General features: G+C 33.7%; 1 protein-coding gene across 1 annotated transcript; it reads right to left on the bottom strand.

Annotated features, from left to right (window-relative positions):
• Positions 1-15,802: 15,802 nt before the first annotated feature.
• On the bottom strand, positions 15,803-16,648 carry LOC133304882 (uncharacterized). The gene has a single exon (XM_061504960.1). It carries the CDS (start codon positions 16,646-16,648, stop codon positions 15,803-15,805), a length of 846 nt encoding a protein of 281 aa, XP_061360944.1.
• Between the last annotated feature and the right edge of the window lie 3,139 nt (positions 16,649-19,787).

The raw sequence follows: 19,787 nt of genomic DNA, 5'->3' as shown, positions 1-19,787 counted from the left end.
TTAATATTTTTAATCAATATTTCCCCAAAAATTAGAAACACTAATCTTACACAAAGAGCATCAAGATTTCTACTATACTCACTTAAAATCAAAATAGAAAAATCAGAATGCTCACAATATATCAGACAAGAAAACTGAAAACTAATTTAATATCCAGTATCAAGATTATACCAAAGGATGCTCAAAACAAGGTTTAAGATATTACCTCAATAGATCTCAAATTTTGAGCAAAGTAAAACAGAAAATGAGGTTAGGGTTCTTCAACCTTAGTTCCAATAAACTTGAAATAAATGCTTCCAAATGGTTAAGAACTTATCAAAGAGTAGAGAACGTGAGAGCTTTGAGAATTTTCTTGCAAACTTCTGAAGAACAAAGTTGATTACTGAGAGAAAAATGAGATCGCGTTTTATTTTTTGAGAGCGTAAAGTGAAGAAAAAAGGTACTATGAACATTTGAAAGCTGTACGTAATTGTAAAAGTTTCTCTCTCTCTTTTAGTATTATATACAAAAGTATTCTGACTACGCTTTTGTCTAGAGGAAAGTGCAATTGCTTTTTTTATTATTATTATTTAAAATCTAACTAACTTTGTATACTATAGCTTTTAGCCTTTTAAACAAAGATGAATCTCTCTGTACGTGCGTTGGACAAAACAATTGGTTTAAACAATACTTTATTTATTAAAAGCATCAAAGTTTGTATATATGTAGAGAAAAGATAATCGCAGAGTAAATTTTTTATAGTTTTCGCTCATATATATATATATATATATATATATATATATATATTAAAAGCAAAAGTTTGTATATATAATGCAAAAACCAATCAACGTAACAAATTTTTTAAAGGACGCTGTAGTTTTATATTCATATAGCAATGGAGCTTGGAATCATGCTTAATGATATATCTAATGTGTTACAAAAAATCTAAAATACCTAATCACTTGTATCTTCAACCCGAAATTTAGCATCTTCAAATCCTTTGTCATCATCAAAATATATATTCCATATTCCATAATGCATAGGAGGTCCTTCAATCTCCCCCTTTTTGATGATGGCAATTTATACTCAAATTGAAACAAGTAAGGGTTAGTAGCATAAGATATTTAAATCATGTAATCACATACTCCCCCTTTTTTATGATGGCAATATATACTCAAATTGAGACAAATAAAATGATTAGTAGCAAAGGTTAGATAACATGTAATATATCAACTTTAAAATTTAATTAAGCTCCCCCTATCAATATGCATAAGCTCAATTTGACATTCTTTTATCATATTTTCTCCCCCTTTGACATTATCAAAAATAATAGTAGTATGAGATAAAACAAAGCATATGAAAAAAATGGCATAATGACTAAAGACATGTTATAAGGCATGAATGTGCATGTATTAAGAAGACGGATCAAATAAGCCTAATTCCATACGCAATCTTTCATAGGTATCTCTAGGTAATGGCTTTGTAAAAATATCCGCTAATTGTTTAGTTGTATCAACAAAATTAATTTCAACATCTCTTTTACTAACATGATCACGAATGAAATGATGACGAATATCAATATGTTTAGTACGTGAATGCTGAATGGGATTCTTAGTTAGGTTAATAGCACTTGTGTTATCACAAAAGATGGGAACAGTCTCAAGTTTCAAACCATAGTCCAGAAGTTGTTGCTTCATCCAAAGAACTTGGGCAACACAACTACCTGCAGCTATATACTCTGCTTCCGCAGTGGATAGAGCTACACTAGCTTGCTTCTTACTATGCCAAGAAACTAAAGCGTTTCCAAACAAATGACATGTGCCACTCGTGCTCTTCCTATCCAACTTACATCCAGCAAAGTCGGCATCGGAATACCCAACTAAGCTTGGTGGAAATCCCTTAGGATACCACAATCCCATTTGACTAGAACCCACCAAATAACGAAAAATTCTTTTAACAGCAGCTAAGTGGGATTCTCTAGGACTAGATTGATATCGTGCACACATGCATACAGCAAACATAATATCAGGTCTAGAGGCGGTCAAATATAACAGTGATCCAATCATACCTCTATACCTTGTAGAATCTACCGATTTACCTTGTTCGTCTTTATGAAGTGTACATGAGGAGCTCATGGGTGTGTCAATATACTTTGCAGAGTCCATCCCAAATCTCTTTAGGAGGTCCTTGCAATACTTTGTTTGATGAATGTATGTGCCATTCCTTTCTTGCTTGATTTGGAGGCCAAGGAAGAATGTCAATTCTCCCATCATACTCATCTCAAACTCACCCTGCATAATCTTAGAAAAATCTTCACATAGAGAGGCATCAGTAGAACCAAAAATAATGTCATCTACATAAATTTGTACTAGTAGTGTGTGATCATGTTTTTTCTTTATAAAGAGTGTAGTGTCAACTTTACCACGAATAAATGCATGTTCAAGCAAAAATTTACTTAGCCTATCATACCATGCCCTAGGTGCTTGTTTTAAACCATATAATGCTTTCTTTAACCTATAGACATGATCAGGCTTTTCACAATTTTCAAATCCAGGAGGTTGCTTAACATACACTTCTTCATTAATATATCCATTTAGAAATGCACTTTTAACATCCATTTGATACAACACAAAATCATGCACACATGCATATGCAAGCAATAGCCTAATAGCTTCTAGCCTAGCTACAGGTGCATATGTTTCATCATAATCAATGCCTTCTTCCTGACTATAACCCTGTGCCACTAATCTAGCTTTATTTCTAACAATTATTCCATTTTCATCCAACTTATTTCTAAACACCCATTTTGTTCCAATTACTTGTTGGTGCTTAGGTTTAGGAACTAATTCCCACACACAATTTCTTTCAAATTGATTTAATTCATCATGCATAGCATTAATCCAAAATTCATCATTTAATGCATCATGAATATTACTAGGTTCAATTTGAGAAACAAAGGCACAATTATTACATAAATTTCTCAAAGAACGTCTAGTAGTTAAGCCTTGTCTAACATCACCTAGTACTTGGTCAAGTGGATGATTTAATGCTACTCTTCTACTTGGTCGAAGGGATTCTTCTTCAATTTGAGGAGCTATTGATTGTTCAGGTTGTGCTTGAGCTTCCTCTAGGTCATTTAATGAAATCTTTTCAAATTCACCTGCAATATCATCTTCAACACTTGCCCTTCGCGGCACATTAGCAGGATCATAGTATTCATCAAAAGTAACATGTATTGACTCTTCAATAATCATAGTTCTTTTATTAAACACTCTATATGATTTACTAGATAAAGAATAACCAAGAAAAATACCCTCATCGGATTTGGAATCAAACTTACCTAGGTTGTCTTTTCCATTATTCAATACAAAGCATTTACAACCAAAGGCACGAAAGTGTGAAACATTGGGTTTCCTTCCTTTATAAAGTTCATAGGGGGTTTTATTTAGAATTTTTCTAAAAAGAATACGGTTCGAAACATAGCAAGCAGTGCTAACTGCATCTGCCCAAAAGTGTTTGGGGACGTTGCTATCATGGAGCATTGTCCTTGCTAGTTCCTCTAATGTCCTATTTTTCCTTTCCACAACCCCGTTTTGTTGTGGGGTCCTAGGAGCAGAAAAATTATGACTTATACCGTTATTTTCACAAAATTTTTCAAAGTCATGATTTTCAAATTCCCCACCATGATCACTCCTAATGGAAACAATATTCACACTTTTCTCATTCATAAGGACTTTCGCTAGTTTTTCAAAAGAATTGAAAGCATCACTTTTATGTTTCAAAAATGAAGTCCATGTGAATCGAGAGTAATCATCCACAATCACAAATGCATAGTAGTTTCCACCATAGCTTTTAGTTCTAGTAGGACCAAAAAGATCCATGTGCAAAAGTTGCAAGGGACGTGTGGTAGTAACCACATTTTTACTTTTAAAAGAGATTTTCACTTGCTTCCCTTTTGTACATGCATCACACAATCTATCCTTTTTGAACTTAAGCTTAGGTAGACCTATTACTAGGTCTTTGGCTATTACTTTATTTAGTTGACTCATGTTAATATGTCCTACTCGTCTATGCCATAACCATGCATCATTATCTTTAGAGACCAAACATTTAGGTTCAAGAGAAGACATACTATCAAGGTCAATCATATAAATGTTATCACATCTATGTCCAATGAGTCTAATATTTTTATCATCCTTAGATTCAACTATGCATGTGGAAGTATTAAATTTTATATCAAAGCCTTTGTCACATAATTGACTAATGCTAAGGAGATTATGTTTCAACCCATCAACATACAACACATTTTCAATTAATATAGTTGAAGAGTTACCTACATTACCATAGCCAAGAATTTTTCCTTTGTTGTTGTCACCGTAAGAAACATTCCCGTGTTCCCGTCTATGAAATGTTGAGAACTTTGAAAGATCTCCGGTCATGTGTCTTGAGCAACCGCTATCCAAATACCATTTAGTACTTTTTGCTCTAAAACAAACCTACAACACAAGAAAAATAATATGATCTATTGGTACCCTTTGTTCTTTTGGGTCCTTACATGTTAGAATTGATACATACACTAAAGCACAATAGTCCTATGTATTAGTATTGCAATATTAAACATAAATGAGCATTATTCAAGGGGAAAATATTACAAATATCATTGCTGTCCAAGTTGGGCAGAATTGAGTATAAATGATTTGTGGAGAATTTAACAACTTAACAACAATATTTTTAAGGTAGGAGCATGATACACTTAAGCACAATATTTATACTAAGCATGTGCATCAAAAGATAGTTCAAAACAGTCCATACATGCTTCTTTTATATTAAATAGTGACTAGATATCATGTGCAAAAAAAAATATAACTATAAAACAGTCCATGGCACATGATACATACATATCCACTAAGTCTTCTTAGGAACATATATCATGTTCTTTACCTTGGGGCTAAAGAACATGCTAGATGTGTTAGTTTGAGGTCCATAAGATGTTGAAGCAATGTTGCTCACATTTATAGTCCTCTTAGGAACCCACTTGAGATTAGTTCCTTTTAGGCCATATTTCTTAATATTACATTGATATACAAGATGACCACTCATGCAACAATATGTACATTTCTTAAATGGTAGCTTAGACATGAACCTAGGGGGATAGTGGTTTGTCTTTCTTGGTTGAACAAAGGGAGGTTTTTGAAAACCAAGTCCATATTTAGTAGATTCAACCCTTTGTCTACCAAGGAGGACATTCAAGTTGTCTCTCCCACTAGTCATTCTATCAACCATTATCTTTAACCTATCCACTTCATTAGATAATTCAACACATTTAGCACATGGAATAGTGGAAGGGGGATTCACATCATCACATGATCCAACAAGACAATTCATAAAAAGATTTTCATTTTTAAGATCTTCATTGTCTTTCATTAGATCATTTACAATGGTTGTTAAGCTATCAACATTGTTTTGCAAGTTATTTTTCTCCTTTTTAATTTTCTCAACCTTAGAGGTTAATTTTTCATTCTCAACTTGCAAACATTTATAAGCATATAATAGATCATCATAAGATGGACCAATCATAGAAGAAGTATCACATGAACTAGTGTCACACATAGAGTTAGAATTATTACATGAACTACTATCACATAAAGAGTTAGAAGAGTGACAAGAGTATACCTCGGTATGTTCATCCTCTAGATTTGCCATTAAGCACAAGTTTGCCTTTTCACTACTTGAGGAGCTTGATGAACTTGATGAATCATCCGAGAATGCCATGTAGGCCTTCTTTTTCGTTTTGCCTTTACCTTTCTTGAACTTGCCGTTGTCATATTTATTCTTTTTATTAGGACAATCCTTTTGGAAGTGGCCTTCTTTTCCGCACTCAAAACAAGCATTGTTTGAGTTTGCATTGCTTGAATTGTTGTCTTTTCTTCTTTGGCCAACATCTCTTCTTCTTCTTTTGTTGAACTTCTTGTTGAAGAAATTGGTGAATGACTTGTTAAATTTTTTCACAAACATTGTCATTTCGTCGTCTTCACCGGAGCTTGAATCACTTGATGATGTATCAGTACTTTCCTTACTTTCCTTTGAATGAGATGATGATACCTTGAGAGCTAATCCCTTTTGTTTCTTCTTGTTAAGCTCACGGTTAGCCCTTCTGTTTAACTCCAACTCATATTCTTGAAGCTTTCCAAATAAGGTAGCTATTGACATTGTAGAGAGGTCTTTAGCTTCATAGATTGCCGAAGTCTTTGCATCCCATTCCTTAGTAAGACATCTCAGAATTTTGTTAACTAACAGTTCATCATCATGGAAAATATTTAAAGCATTCATTGAAGTAACTATATGCATAAAACGTTTTTGCATGTCAAATATAGATTCACCCTCATGCATCTCAAAGAGCTCAAACTCTCTAGATAATGCATTTTGTTTAGAACGCTTTACTTCACTAGTACCTTCATGAGTTGTTTCTAAAATAAGCCACATCTCACGTGCGGTCTTACATGAAGATACTCGGTAGTATTCGTCTTTGCCAAGTGCATTAACTATTAAGTTCTTTGCTTTTGAGTTGTATTGGGCTTTCTCTAATTCATCTCTAGTAAAATCTGTGTGTTTTTTAGGCACAGTTTTTCCATTGTCATCTAGTGTGGTTGGAGGCTGATATCCTTCCTCTACACTATACCAAATTTTAAGATCTACTGACTCAAGAAAAATCTGCATCCGAGTTTTCCAATAAGGATAATCAATCCCATTGAAAAATGGAGGACGGTTGGTTGAACCACCCTCAAGAGGAATATCCTGATGGAAAGAAGCCATAGGATCTTTAACTCTTTGGCAGATAGCCAATCACACAGAGCACGAAGCTCTGATACCACTTGTTGGGCAAGTGGCTTCTTACACAGGACGCTTACGGAACACCTAGAGGGGGGGTGAATAGGTGTTCTCAACTTTTTCAAAATCTTTTTGAATTCAGTAAACAATTACACAATTTTTCTTCAATCCCTATATGCCCAAAATAGTTTTTCGCAATGCTAAGAACAATGTAGTAATAGAAAGCGTACCTTAGCAATTTATAGAGTATAAACGCAGCAGTTATAATAGAACTAGTGTAACTGTCAGTCTCTAAACAAAATATTCAGAAATTAAATCAGAGAGACAATGGACACACGATATATCCTGGTTCACACCCACTAAGCCTAAGTAGGGTGCTACGTCCAGACTGAAGTAGCTGCAGATATTTTATTTATCACAAGTGTATCAGTTTTACAAACACGCGTCACACATGCAATCAAACAAGATATCAAAAATCTTCCTAGTGCCTACACTGCTCCAAGCTCTGAGAATACTCTCAAGCCGAACCTACGGAGTTCACCAACTCCTCTCACACAAGACCTCCACTCTCCCTAGTGGATTCTTGAGGCTCCAAGCCTTGAGACACACTCTCAAGCCAAGCACAAGGTCGCCAACCCACACGGTTGCACCCACACACCTAGGACAGATTTGCAGCACACAACTACTCCACTTTAACAATCAATACAGAATTTTCAGAATTGTAACAAGTGAAATAAACCAAAATTACAGTGTCCTATCACACCAAATATATCACAGTAATATCAAACTAAGCTCCACAAATTTATGCCATATGCAGAAAATTAATCCAATGACATATGTATTAAAATCTCTAAAATTAATGCACAAAGGAGCTTGGATATTACACAATTATTTTTCTAATCAATGGACACCAAGAAATCTGATTTAAAAAGAATATCACAATTATAACCAGAAAAATCAGATTTGAAATTTATCTCAAAATTTCACATAAAATTCAGAATTAGTTCTAGATAAATCTTTTAATAATAAACTAAAAGAAATCTGAATTTTAATCACAATATACTTCAATTAAAACAGAAAATTCAGATTTAATATTCTAACAATAAAATTTCTAGAACAATTCAAGATTAGGTTTCTAAACAATAAATTTCAAACAAAAATCTGAATTAACACAATGTATAACAAGATGTAAAGATAAATTCAGATTTAATATTTTTAATCAATATTTCCCAAAAATTAGAAACACAAATCTTACTCAAAGAGCATCAAGATTTCTAAGATATTCACATAAAATCAAAACAGAAAAATCAAGATGCAAAAATCAGATTCCAAATTTTAACAGTAAATTTTTATACTAATGAACAACTCAAGAATTTAATATTCAGATTAAACAACTCAAAATCCCTAAAGCATATGAAATAACAGATCTGGAAATTTCAGATTAAATGCTTTAAATCAAAGATTCACAGAGGATTTGAGTTTCTTGAGTATACCATAAAAATCCCCAAATATGAAATGATTTGTTCTCACATGAACCAGATTTTTTCTCCAAGAAAATGATGAACACAGATAGGTGAGAAGGAGAGAGAATCAGCGTTTCTTGAATGATTGAATGATGAAGACTCGATCAGCAAGTGAAAATGAGCACTGTGTTTTTCTTCTCTCTTTTTTTTTCTTCTTCTTTCAAAATGAATGTTAACAAGAAAAATGATGTGAGCGTTACTGACGAAGACGAAGACGAAAGTATGAATTGGTAAAGTGTGTTCCCTTTTTGTGTATTGCTTTCTTTTTATATTGCATAGTATCTACTTAAGAGAACCCACTACGTGAACTTTCGTATAGCTTTTTCAATTTGTAAAGCTATTTTATTTTACCTTTTCTTATTATATTTATTATTTAAAGCAACTTTACATTCAAGTCACCTGAAAACCAACGTGACCTGATAACTTTATTAAAATGCTATTTAAAGTAGTTTTTATATTAAAAGCAAACTGATTTTTAATTGTTTTATTTTTATTTTTATTTTGTTTAGATTTTTTTATTTATTTAATTTGTAATATGAAATGCATCCAACTAAATGCATCTAATGCAATGATATGCATTGGAGCTTAGGTAGATACTAGATGATATAATATAGTGTGTAACATAATTTCTAAAAATACCTAATCACTTGTATCTTCACACACCATCTTCAATTTGAGACTTTTTGTAAACCCTTTGTCATCATCAAAATATATATTTCATATTCCATAATGCATAGGAGGCCTTCAAGTATAACATAAATTCTTTCTCTTCGTCCTTAATCTGCCTACTTATCGACCCATTTTGTTGTTATGCATAAGTTAATGTGAATTTTAAATTTCCTTTTTCTCTCACAAATCTATTTTTTTTTGCTCCGCTATTGGGATAACTTATATTCAAAAGAAAGAAATGTTCATGATTGTGTTGAGGAGGGTCTCCATATAATCGATCACTTTTTGAAATTAAACTAAAATGTAGTAATTGGTGCTTGGCCGCTAAGTTAGTTGACGAGGGGAGGCAACCAAGGATAAAGAAGTTGATAGTGAGCGTATGATACATATATGAGTTAAGATCATTTGACACCGGTATCAAATTTAATACCGGTTCTGAGAGCGGTTAGATCAAAAAAGATCAACGATTCTGATTTGTAAGCAGGTAACACCATTGATCTTTTTTTATCTAACAGTTCCCAGATGAGGTGTCAAACTTCAAATTTGACACCGATGTCAAACTTCAAATTTGACACCGATGTCAAAGGATCCTGCATATATATATATATATATATATATATATATATATATATATATATATATATATATATATAGGCAGGATCCTTTGACACCGGTGTCAAAGGAAAAGTTTGACACCTCATCTGAGAGTCGTTAGATTAAAAAAAATCAATGGTGTCACATGCTTACAAATCAGAATCGTCGATTTTTTTTTAATCTAACAGCTCTCAGATGAGGTGTCAAACTTTTTTTTTGACACCGGTGTCAAAGGATCCTGTCTCATATATATATATATATATATATATATATAGTCATTTGGATTTCGGGATATCTAATCATATTCCCTTTCTAACGTAAGACAACTGAGAGTGTATGATTTTGGATTGAGATAAAAGTAAGCATGTAAAAGTTTGGTCCATCATATCCTAATTATCTGCCAATAAGTGTGTGTGTGTGTGTTTTTCTTTCAAAGAAGTTATTACTAATTACATGGTGATAAATCATGGAGAAAATGACTATATACCCACCAATTAATGTCCCAAAATCATATGCCAAAAAATTTCTTCACCTAACATGTACGCTACTGGGTATAAGGCAAGTTACACTGAAGCCTGCAGGGATAATTAAATCTTTGCGTGGAATTCACTTCTTGTTTCACCTCCTTACACTCTTGATTATGTTCACATATGAATTTTAACAATTGTCAACACTGCTAACTATGATTCTATTTTTTTATTAAAAAAATAGATAATGCAGTACGCTTTGAAAGGGTGGAGCAATTTTCAAACACTTTTATATAATAATATTAAATTGAGTCATCACTCTTCATGGTGGGATAATCATCTACTGTATTATTTTTCTCCATTACATCCGTGATCTTACTATTAAAAAGCATTTCTCCTTTGTACTTTTTTTAAATATTTTTTTGTACTCTCAAACTAATTAATTACTTTCGTCATAATTTTTATCTAACATAATGTTCAGATTGCGTGTACCCTATTTGTTTACATTTTTTTCTATTTTTTTTACCAACTTTGATGTTTTTTTAATTCCAAATGGCATTGGTATTAAATTTAATTTAAAATAACTAAGCAATCTACAGTTATATAATAATTTTGAATCCACTCTTTTAAGAGGTTAAGATGTGCATGATGTTTACCGAAAAAAAAAAAGATGTGCGTGATAAATATTTCGTTCTGGCATTGGTATTAAATTTAATTTAAAATAACTAAGCAATCTACAGTTATATAATAATTTTGAATCCACTCTTTTAAGAGGTTAAGATGTGCATGATGTTTACCGAAAAAAGAAGAAGACGTGCATGATAAATATTTCGTTCTCTAGCTTATGAGAGAATGTGTATTTTATAGATAATATATTTGATAACACTTCATTTCCATTATTGATGAGAGAATGTGTATTTAATAAATAACATTTGGTAATGTTATCACGTACACCCTAAATTTTCTAATGTGTGTTTTTTTTTTTTTTGATAAATAAAAGGCCTAAGCCCAACCAAACAGAAGAAAAACTAATAAATAACATTTATTTAATCATGATAACACATTTTACGATGTGTGTATTTAAAAAAAACTTGTCAGGAAAAAAATATTTTTTTTTCTCTATCAATTTGTATATCTAGATTAATTGTTCATTTTCTAGAACAGAAAAATGAATTAATTTTCCAAAAAAAAAAATGAATTAATTTTATCAAACACTTTCTACTAACTTTTATCCCCCAAATAAAAAAGAAAAGAAAAGAAAATAGTTTTGGTAATGTTATCACACACACCCTAAATCTCCTAATGTGTTTTTTTCTTTTACTTTTTTTTTTTGTAAATAAAAGGCCTAAGCCCAACCAAATAGAAGAAAAACAGACAAGAAAAAGAAACTAAAAATTACACACCACCTCACGTGGTCTACTAACAGAAGCCAAATTCGCAAGCAACAAAAGGCTAATACTAGGAGGAGGATCTCACCAAATTCTTTTATCAATATGTTCTTGATCATCTAGCAAAAAATTGGCCAACCAATCTGCACATGTATTCCCTTCTCTAAAGGTGTGACGGAAAGACGTTGACCAGTTCTTTTGAATCCATATCCGTATGCGAGATATTAGATGACACTTACGGATTGCTACTCCATTCTTGGAAAGCAGAGTGATTACACTAGAGGAATCACTTTCAATGATCACATTATGATAACCTGCACCCTAAGCCATCTCTAAGCCCCTAAGCACCCCCCACAATTCAGCTTTGAAAAAAGTACAAAAACCCCAATCTGTAGGCATATCCACCCAACCACTTTCCATTTTCATCTCTCATCACACCACCGCAGGCAGCAATAGCAGGATTGCCCCAAGCAGCTCCATCAGTATTAATCTTAACCATACTAGCACCAGGAAACTGCCAAGAAATATCTATTCTCATAGTTCTTCTCTTAGCACACTGCCAGGAAACTGCTAATGAGGAATAAACAGCTTTAACTGAAACTTCACCTTCACCATCCAAATTCCACGATCTCCTATCAGGTCCAACAGAAGCACTAGGAGGAAGAGTACCTAGCAAAACATTGATAATGTTACTAGGGAACCATTGCTTTAGACGCATCCAATCCCACTCCCTATCAGCTGCAACCGTATCAGCTACTCTAGCATCTAAAAACAATTTGGAATCTCTCCTGAAAGTACACTCAATTAAAGATTGATTCGGGATAATCCATTTATCCTCCCAAAATTTAATGCTTCTACCATCACCTAAATCCCAAGTTAACTTATCCTCTATATCCTTCCAGACACGACATAGATTCTTCCAGAGAATTGAATCAACATTTGTAGATTTGAAAGAACTAGCCCTTCTAGAATTAGCTTCATACTTAGCCCGCAAAACTTTACTCCACAGCTGATCTGATTCTGTCATAAATATCCAAGCCCTTTTAGCAAGAAAAGTATCATTCATTATCTCCATCCGTTTCAAACCCAATCCACCATCCTTTTTAGGCTTCATGATTGTCTCCCAACTGATCAAATGATTTTTCCTAACATGATCCATATCACCCCAGATAAAATCCCTTTGAATTTTTTCTATCTTCATGCAGATGGAAGAAGGAATCTTGGTACTCTGCATTTGAAAATATGGAATAGCTGCCAAAACTGAATGTGTCAAAGTAATACGACCAGCTTGAGATAAACTTTGCTGATTCCAAACATTAAGCTTACCTTTAATTTTCTTCACAATACCTTCATAGATATACTTAGAGGCCCTGCCATGTCTCATCATTGACCCAAGATAACGACCAATATTTCTAACATGCTTAAATCCATTCCTCTGGATGATATTATCAATAACATCAGCACCTGTATTTTTAGAAAAATAGATACTAGTCTTCTCAACACTAAGGTTTTGACCCGAAGCTTCTTCAAAGAGAGAAAGACACTTATGCAGTACTTCATATTGCTCTACATTGACTTCCATAACCACCATGAGAACATCTGCAAAAGCAAGATGAGTAATTTGAGGACCTCCCTTGCCAACTCGGATAGGCTTCCACAACCCACCATTCAAAGCAGTCATGAAAATATGAGTTAATTTTACTATAGCAAGGACAAATAGGTACGGTGATAGTGGATCACCCTGCCTAATGCCTCTAGATGGACTAAAATCACTAGTCTTACCTCCATTTCATAGAACATTAATCTTAGAAGACTCCACATAGTTCATGATCAAGTTGACAAAATGATCAGGAAAAGTGATCTCTTCTAGAACACATTTCATGAAATTCCAAGAAATCCTATCATAAGCCTTAACCAAATCAATTTTAATTGCCATAAATGCTTTCTTACCCTTCATCTTATGCATTGAATGAACCAACTCCTGAACAATTATTATGTTATCCTGAATATGTCTGTTAGGTACAAAACTCACCTGAAACGGGGCAACCAATTTCTCCATCATTAGTTTTAATCTCTACACAATTATTTTAAACAAAAGCTTATACAAGACTGAACAAAGAGAGATAGGTCTAAACTGGGATATAAATTCAGGATTCTTCACTTTCAGAATTAGCACCAATAAAGTAGAGTTGATCTCAGCCACCAAAGAAGGGTTGGACCAAATCTTTCTAACTTCTTCAATAATTTGACAATTCACAAATTTCTATTTCCTTTGAAAGAACACTGCAGGGAGTCCATCAATACCAGGATCTTTGAAAGCTCCCATGGACTGCAAAGTGCTGGAAATCTCATCACTGGTAGGCATTCTTATCATACTTTCTCGAGCTTCAGATGTAATAGGCGCCCAAAAATTAGGAGAAGAGAGCCACCAACGGGACCAAGATTCCTCAGTAAATAAGTTTCTATAGAAATTGCAAACATGATCGTTAAGCTAATTTGTTTCCTCAATCCACTGATTAGTATCTTTTTTAAGCCTTGAAATCTTGTTGGAACTTCTTCTAACTACAGTCCTCAAATGATAATATCCGGTATTCTTATCAGCATCAACAATCCAGCTATGTCTAGACTTTTGAAATCAAAGCATCTCCTCTTCATCCATAACCAGGTTTAATTCTTTTTGCAATTGATTCTCAATACCTTGTAATCTCAGACAATCTGCCAATGACCTCTGTAACTGAACTTTCTCAATCTGCTGAGTTAAAGCATCTTTCCTCTTATTTATGTTGCTATAGACATCTTTATTCCATTTTTGGAGCTTTGGAACAAATCTATCCAACATCAATTTTATCTCTGCTCTTTTATACCAAAACCCCCCATTAACTCCTCAAACTTTGGATGATCCATCCAGGATGCAAGAAACCTGAACGGCCTCTCCTGCCAAGAGTTATGTCTTTTTGAAATATTCTGCAACAGGGGATTATGGTCAGAATGCAATCTAGGAAGAACTCTGACCTCAGAATCTTCGAAGGAGATTCTCCAAGAAAGATTAACACAAACTCTATCTAATTTTTTATAAACTCTCTCAAGATGGTTCTATTTTGGTCCTTGCCAAGTGAAGTGAGATCAAAAGCTGCGAAGATCATCAACAAGGCAACTATCCAAAAACTCAGAAAACTTGTAGCACTTAGCTCTATCGATTTGACAACCACCTTTTTTTCTCGCTAGCATCTTTAATATCATTAAAGTATCCAGCAATAACCCACAGAATACTAATATTTTGACTGAACTGGTGCACTTCATTCCACATCTCATGGCGATCCTCTTCTCTAGGACTAGCATACACAGCTGTACAAACAAATATTTTATGATAACCAATTTCGACCATTAAACGCATATATTGCTTTGATTGAGAGATAAGATGAACTAAAGATCTATTAGAATCCCACATCGCCCAAATACCTCCTGAAAAACCAACTGCTTCCTCAAATATGGCTTGATCAAATTTCAGTTTTTTCATTAAATTTTTACTATTAACACTTCTAGTACGTATTTCTATTAACACCACCACACAAATACCATGCTTATCCACTAACATTTTTAAGGTACGACCAAGATTAGGCTTAGCAGCACCTCTATAGTTCCAAAAGAGAACAGACATTAACAAATTCGTTGAGAAGATGCAGGATGAGCTTGCACCTGCAACAAACGTCTTGATGATTTTGTTCCTACACCACGATTGGCAGCAATACCTTTGAACTTATTAGAAACACGCCTCAATTGACTCAATTTTGGATCAGGAGGCTTAGGAATTTTAGTACTCCTCCTACCCTCCTGACTAATCTCCATATTACTATCCTGATTCACCAATGTTGTTCTCATCTCATCCACAATCATGGCATTATCAGTCACCTTCCATTATGTACGATCAGACAACTGAGATGACTGCCTATCTAATTTTGATTTGGCAATAGAATGAATTATCTTCAAAATTGTTTTTTCATCATTAGAACTTATATCTTCATAGACCTCATCCTTTATTAGATCGTCCTACACAAGATTGAACGCATTCTCCATCTATAAGTTTGACCTTATCTTGAGAACCCTTTCTCTTCTCCTTATTTGCTTCCAGAGACACAACTTGCTTCCCTAGAGAAGACTGGCCTACCATCTCTTTATACTCTTGGCTAGGATTCTCATCATTATAAATACCATATTTTTTATCAGTACTTATATTCGACATCTCAACTTTATTGTAACTTTCACCCTTTTGCTTCTGCATCCCTTCATATCTCTTTCCTTGAACATTTCTCCTTTTTTTGCCCCACAAAACCACCATTCATGGACCAAACCCCTCTTATTTCTCCTCCTTTAGATCAATTATAGTATGGTCTTGAACAGGGACAATTTCTCTGCATGGATTATCCCCTTTAGCATCCTTATCAGCAAAACTTGGGATAATACTAGGACAACTCTCAGACCTATGCCCGTACTTCCCACATGTATAGCAAATAAGGTGCAAACCCTCATATTCCACCTTCTTGTAACGATTCTCTATCATATATTCTGCCTTTAAAGGTTGACTAAGATCAAGTTCTAAACAAATTCGAGCGAACTTACCTCTAGCTAGGTTTGTCGTTGCAGCATCCAAACAGATAAATTTTCCAAGCCAATCGCCTACCCTTTTCAACGAAGAAGAATTAACGTACTCTAAGGGAAATCCTGGAAGTCTGACCCAAGCTATGATTTTATTGCTGGAAGCTTGATAAGCATTAAAATCAGGTTCCCATGATCTTACAACAAGATAGTGATCAAAGATGATCCAAGGACATGTTGTTAAAGCATGCTCCATATCAGATTTATTTTCAAATCGGACCAAGAAAAAATCATTTTCGTTATCTGTAACATGGATCTTCCCATCTCTTTCCCACATATTCTCCAACCTCCTTTTCATAAAGCTTATAGACAATTTCTTTCCCGGCAGTTTTACGATAAGGGATTGTTTCCATGGCTTCCAGGCCTTTTTTTTAAAACCATCCGATAACTTAAAATTCGTTTTGCCATCTTCACGAACCTCAATCATCACCTCTTCCTCACCTAGAGCCGACTCTAGAACAACTTCTTCCGTTTTGTCCATCTGTATCTCATTAACCTCATCTGCAACTTCCTCTTCACCCGCCACCCATTCTCCATTGTGCCTCATTAAGATTTCCTTAAAACATGTTTATCCCTCCATCCATGCTTCCTCACGATGAATATGAGACTAGTCATTTGAGAACGATCCATCTTCTTTATATTTCTTCTTACTTCTTTGTAAATTATCTACCTCCTCTGATCTTAATTCAAGAACGTCAGATTCTTGCATGGCGGCACAGAACCGTAGGAAACCCTAGCAGGGGAAAATAATTGTGTTTGGATTAATAATATAGACGGCGGAACTAGAAATTTACATAGGGGCCTAATGTGTTTTTTTCAATAAGATGACACATGTCAATCTTTTTTTTTTAATTAACTATGCATAGATTTACGATTTTAAATATTTTTAATATAATTTTTGAGAATCTATTTGAATAAATTACTAATTATATATATATATATATATATATATATACACTTTCTTTAATAATTTGTAATATTTATATTTGTTTTTGTATTTTGACTTAGATTTAAAATTTTCTGAACAATGCATAAGATCATTATTAGTTATTAAAAAATTTGTATTTCATTTACTAATGTTTGCCATTAATTATTTTTCTATCATTTGTTTAAAAATTGCAATATTAATATTCAGATTTATCAGTAAATATCAAATAAAAAGTATTTACTGTTATAACATATAAATGGTATATTACTTATATGTAACTTAAGTATCATTATTAAAAAAAATATCATTTTAAATAACACAATTTTATGTTATTTAAGTGAAGCGATCATATTTTACCAAAAAAAAAGTGAAGCGATCATGTATTAGTGCATACTTGATAATTTTTTATATTCTTTCTCATTACAAAATCAGGAGAATAGATAAAAAAAAAAAGAGTATTATGGAGGAGAAAGAAGATAAAAAAAATTAAGAACAAAGTCGTTTCACTTAAAATAACATAAAATTGTGTCATTTAAATGTTTGATTCCCACCAAATATATTTTTGGGGAGAGGCAAAGAGTTTTAACTTTGATAAAGCCCCGACTCGGAATTAATCTTATAGCCGACTCGAAGAATTGAAGCTTGTGAAAAACCCAGAGGCCTAATTCCTATTTAATAGATAATTAGGGTTGATATAAAAAAAAAATTAATGACAAACATTTTTCAAAAAATAAAAAACAAATTTATCTTGTCTGATCCAACCTCCAAATAGTAAATAGAGCTATGAGGCTAAGGTGTGCCGGAAATGCTCAGGTAAAAGGAAGACTAGTCCATGGTTTCTTAAGGATTGTGAGGCTCTCGACCATTTGGTATCAGAGTCTAACATTAGGTCATCCCCGATGACAGGCTCCCTGCCTGATGAAGGCAATCTTAAGGAAACTCTTCGAGTTTCTTCCAGAGAGAGGGTAAAGATAGTAATAATATTATATGAGGTGAGCAGGAGAGGAAATTCTCAAATCATGGGTAACATAAATACTGAAAATACCTAGCCGATTATGCTACATCCTTCCTTGTCTCTTCCTAAACACATTCCCTAAAAAATAGAAAATCTTATAGAATACTCTTATGTCCCTGAAGCTGCAAAGATCCTTGAAACAGTACCGCAGTTTCTCAGCCTTTATAATATTTTCAAGAGACAGAGATCTGTGTTTAAAAGTATCACCAAGTTGATCTCCACCAGGAGACCGACTATGAAAGAATATGTCAAGTCTTCATGAATGGATCAGTGTGAACTATAAGCCACGTCTCAAGAACAGTATGTAGATCTGGAGATTCTTACTGAATTAATCATTCACTGGAAGCAAGAAGGATATACTGCACTTTATTTTGGTGAAATCAGACTAATCCTTTCACTCTATGGAAGGAAAGGTTTACCTGTCACAGCTCATATTGCTTTGCTAGACTTTAGCTTCATTCATTATGAAAATGTTGTCATTGGCACTATCCTGACAATACTTCATGCAGGAAGTGTAGTGCTAACCATCTTTTCAAATTATAATGTCAGCCTGAAAGATAAAACTTTGCCCAAAAAACTCAAAGTACATATACAACTCACAAGAGCTGACCAAGTTTCTGAGGCGTATGCAGTAACTCTTCACCATCAGATGATCTATAGACTTTAAGATCATGTTGTAGATCTTCCATAGCTGCCTAACAGCTATAATGATGCTTTGTTTGTCATAGCAAAAAATCTAGAAAATACACCTTCAATCATCCAGATTTCGAGAAAAATATGTTGTGAAGAATTAACAGAATTGATTCATTTAGAATGGCTGACTAATTATGAAAAGATTCATAAATCCAGCAAGCCCATCCAGTATCATGAGGCGAGTTTCAGGAGATCTATTGATAGAACCATGACAATAATTTTTAAGAAGCCTGATGCAGTAGCCAGCAGTTCTACTCTTCCTATTTTTCAATCTATAATGATATTTCCATGTTATACTGAAGATCAAATCCCTGTTTATGGGATAATGCCCAATGAATCCCCTAATTTTACTGATCGTGTTAATGGTCATTTTATATGGGATACAGATCCCAATATGTGTGATCCTGAGTTTGATTGTTGGATGAACACTAGAGATACTTCAGATGAAGAGGAAGAAGAAGAAAATACAAGTAGTCGTAGGCGTTGCAAATCACCTCCTCTTGCTCAAAGAATATCTGACCCAGATATGGTCCATGGGTAGGTCTTAGGACACAGAAAAAACTTGAACCTCTTTGGATCTACAAGAGGGGTTTAGAAATTCTCAGAGAAAAAGGATTACTTCCTCTAGAACCACCAAATAACCCTGAACTCTTGACCTAGTCACCAAAAAAATACTTTATCAAGATGCCAACCTGAATCCTTACCAATTACTCAACCAATACCATATATGATGTTTTCACAAAGCAATTTTCCTCCTTTAGAAAGACATACCTACCCAACCACTAAAATCACCACCAAACCTTTAATCACCCAAGGAGAAGTCCTTCCAGATGGAAAATTGAAGCAATTAAGTCAAGCTAAAGAAGTACGCAATTGGCAGACTGAGAATGCTCATGCTCAAAACTCTATTCTGAAGAAACTTGATGCCAAAGTTAAAAGATTTACAATCAAATGGATACTGTTAAAGATCATCTGCAACATCTTTAAAAAAGATGAGAAAGCACTACGAGAAGAACATGAAGCAAATCACTCAGCTTGAAGAAGAAGTCA

Source organism: Gastrolobium bilobum, unplaced genomic scaffold (assembly GCF_033153095.1).
Source record: "Gastrolobium bilobum isolate Gb01-03AN ecotype WA unplaced genomic scaffold, APGP_CSIRO_Gbil_v1 utg78333, whole genome shotgun sequence".
Lineage (NCBI taxonomy): Eukaryota > Viridiplantae > Streptophyta > Magnoliopsida > Fabales > Fabaceae > Gastrolobium > Gastrolobium bilobum.
The sequence above is the reverse complement of the archived record's forward strand: the minus strand, read 5'-3'. Positions and strand labels throughout refer to the sequence as shown.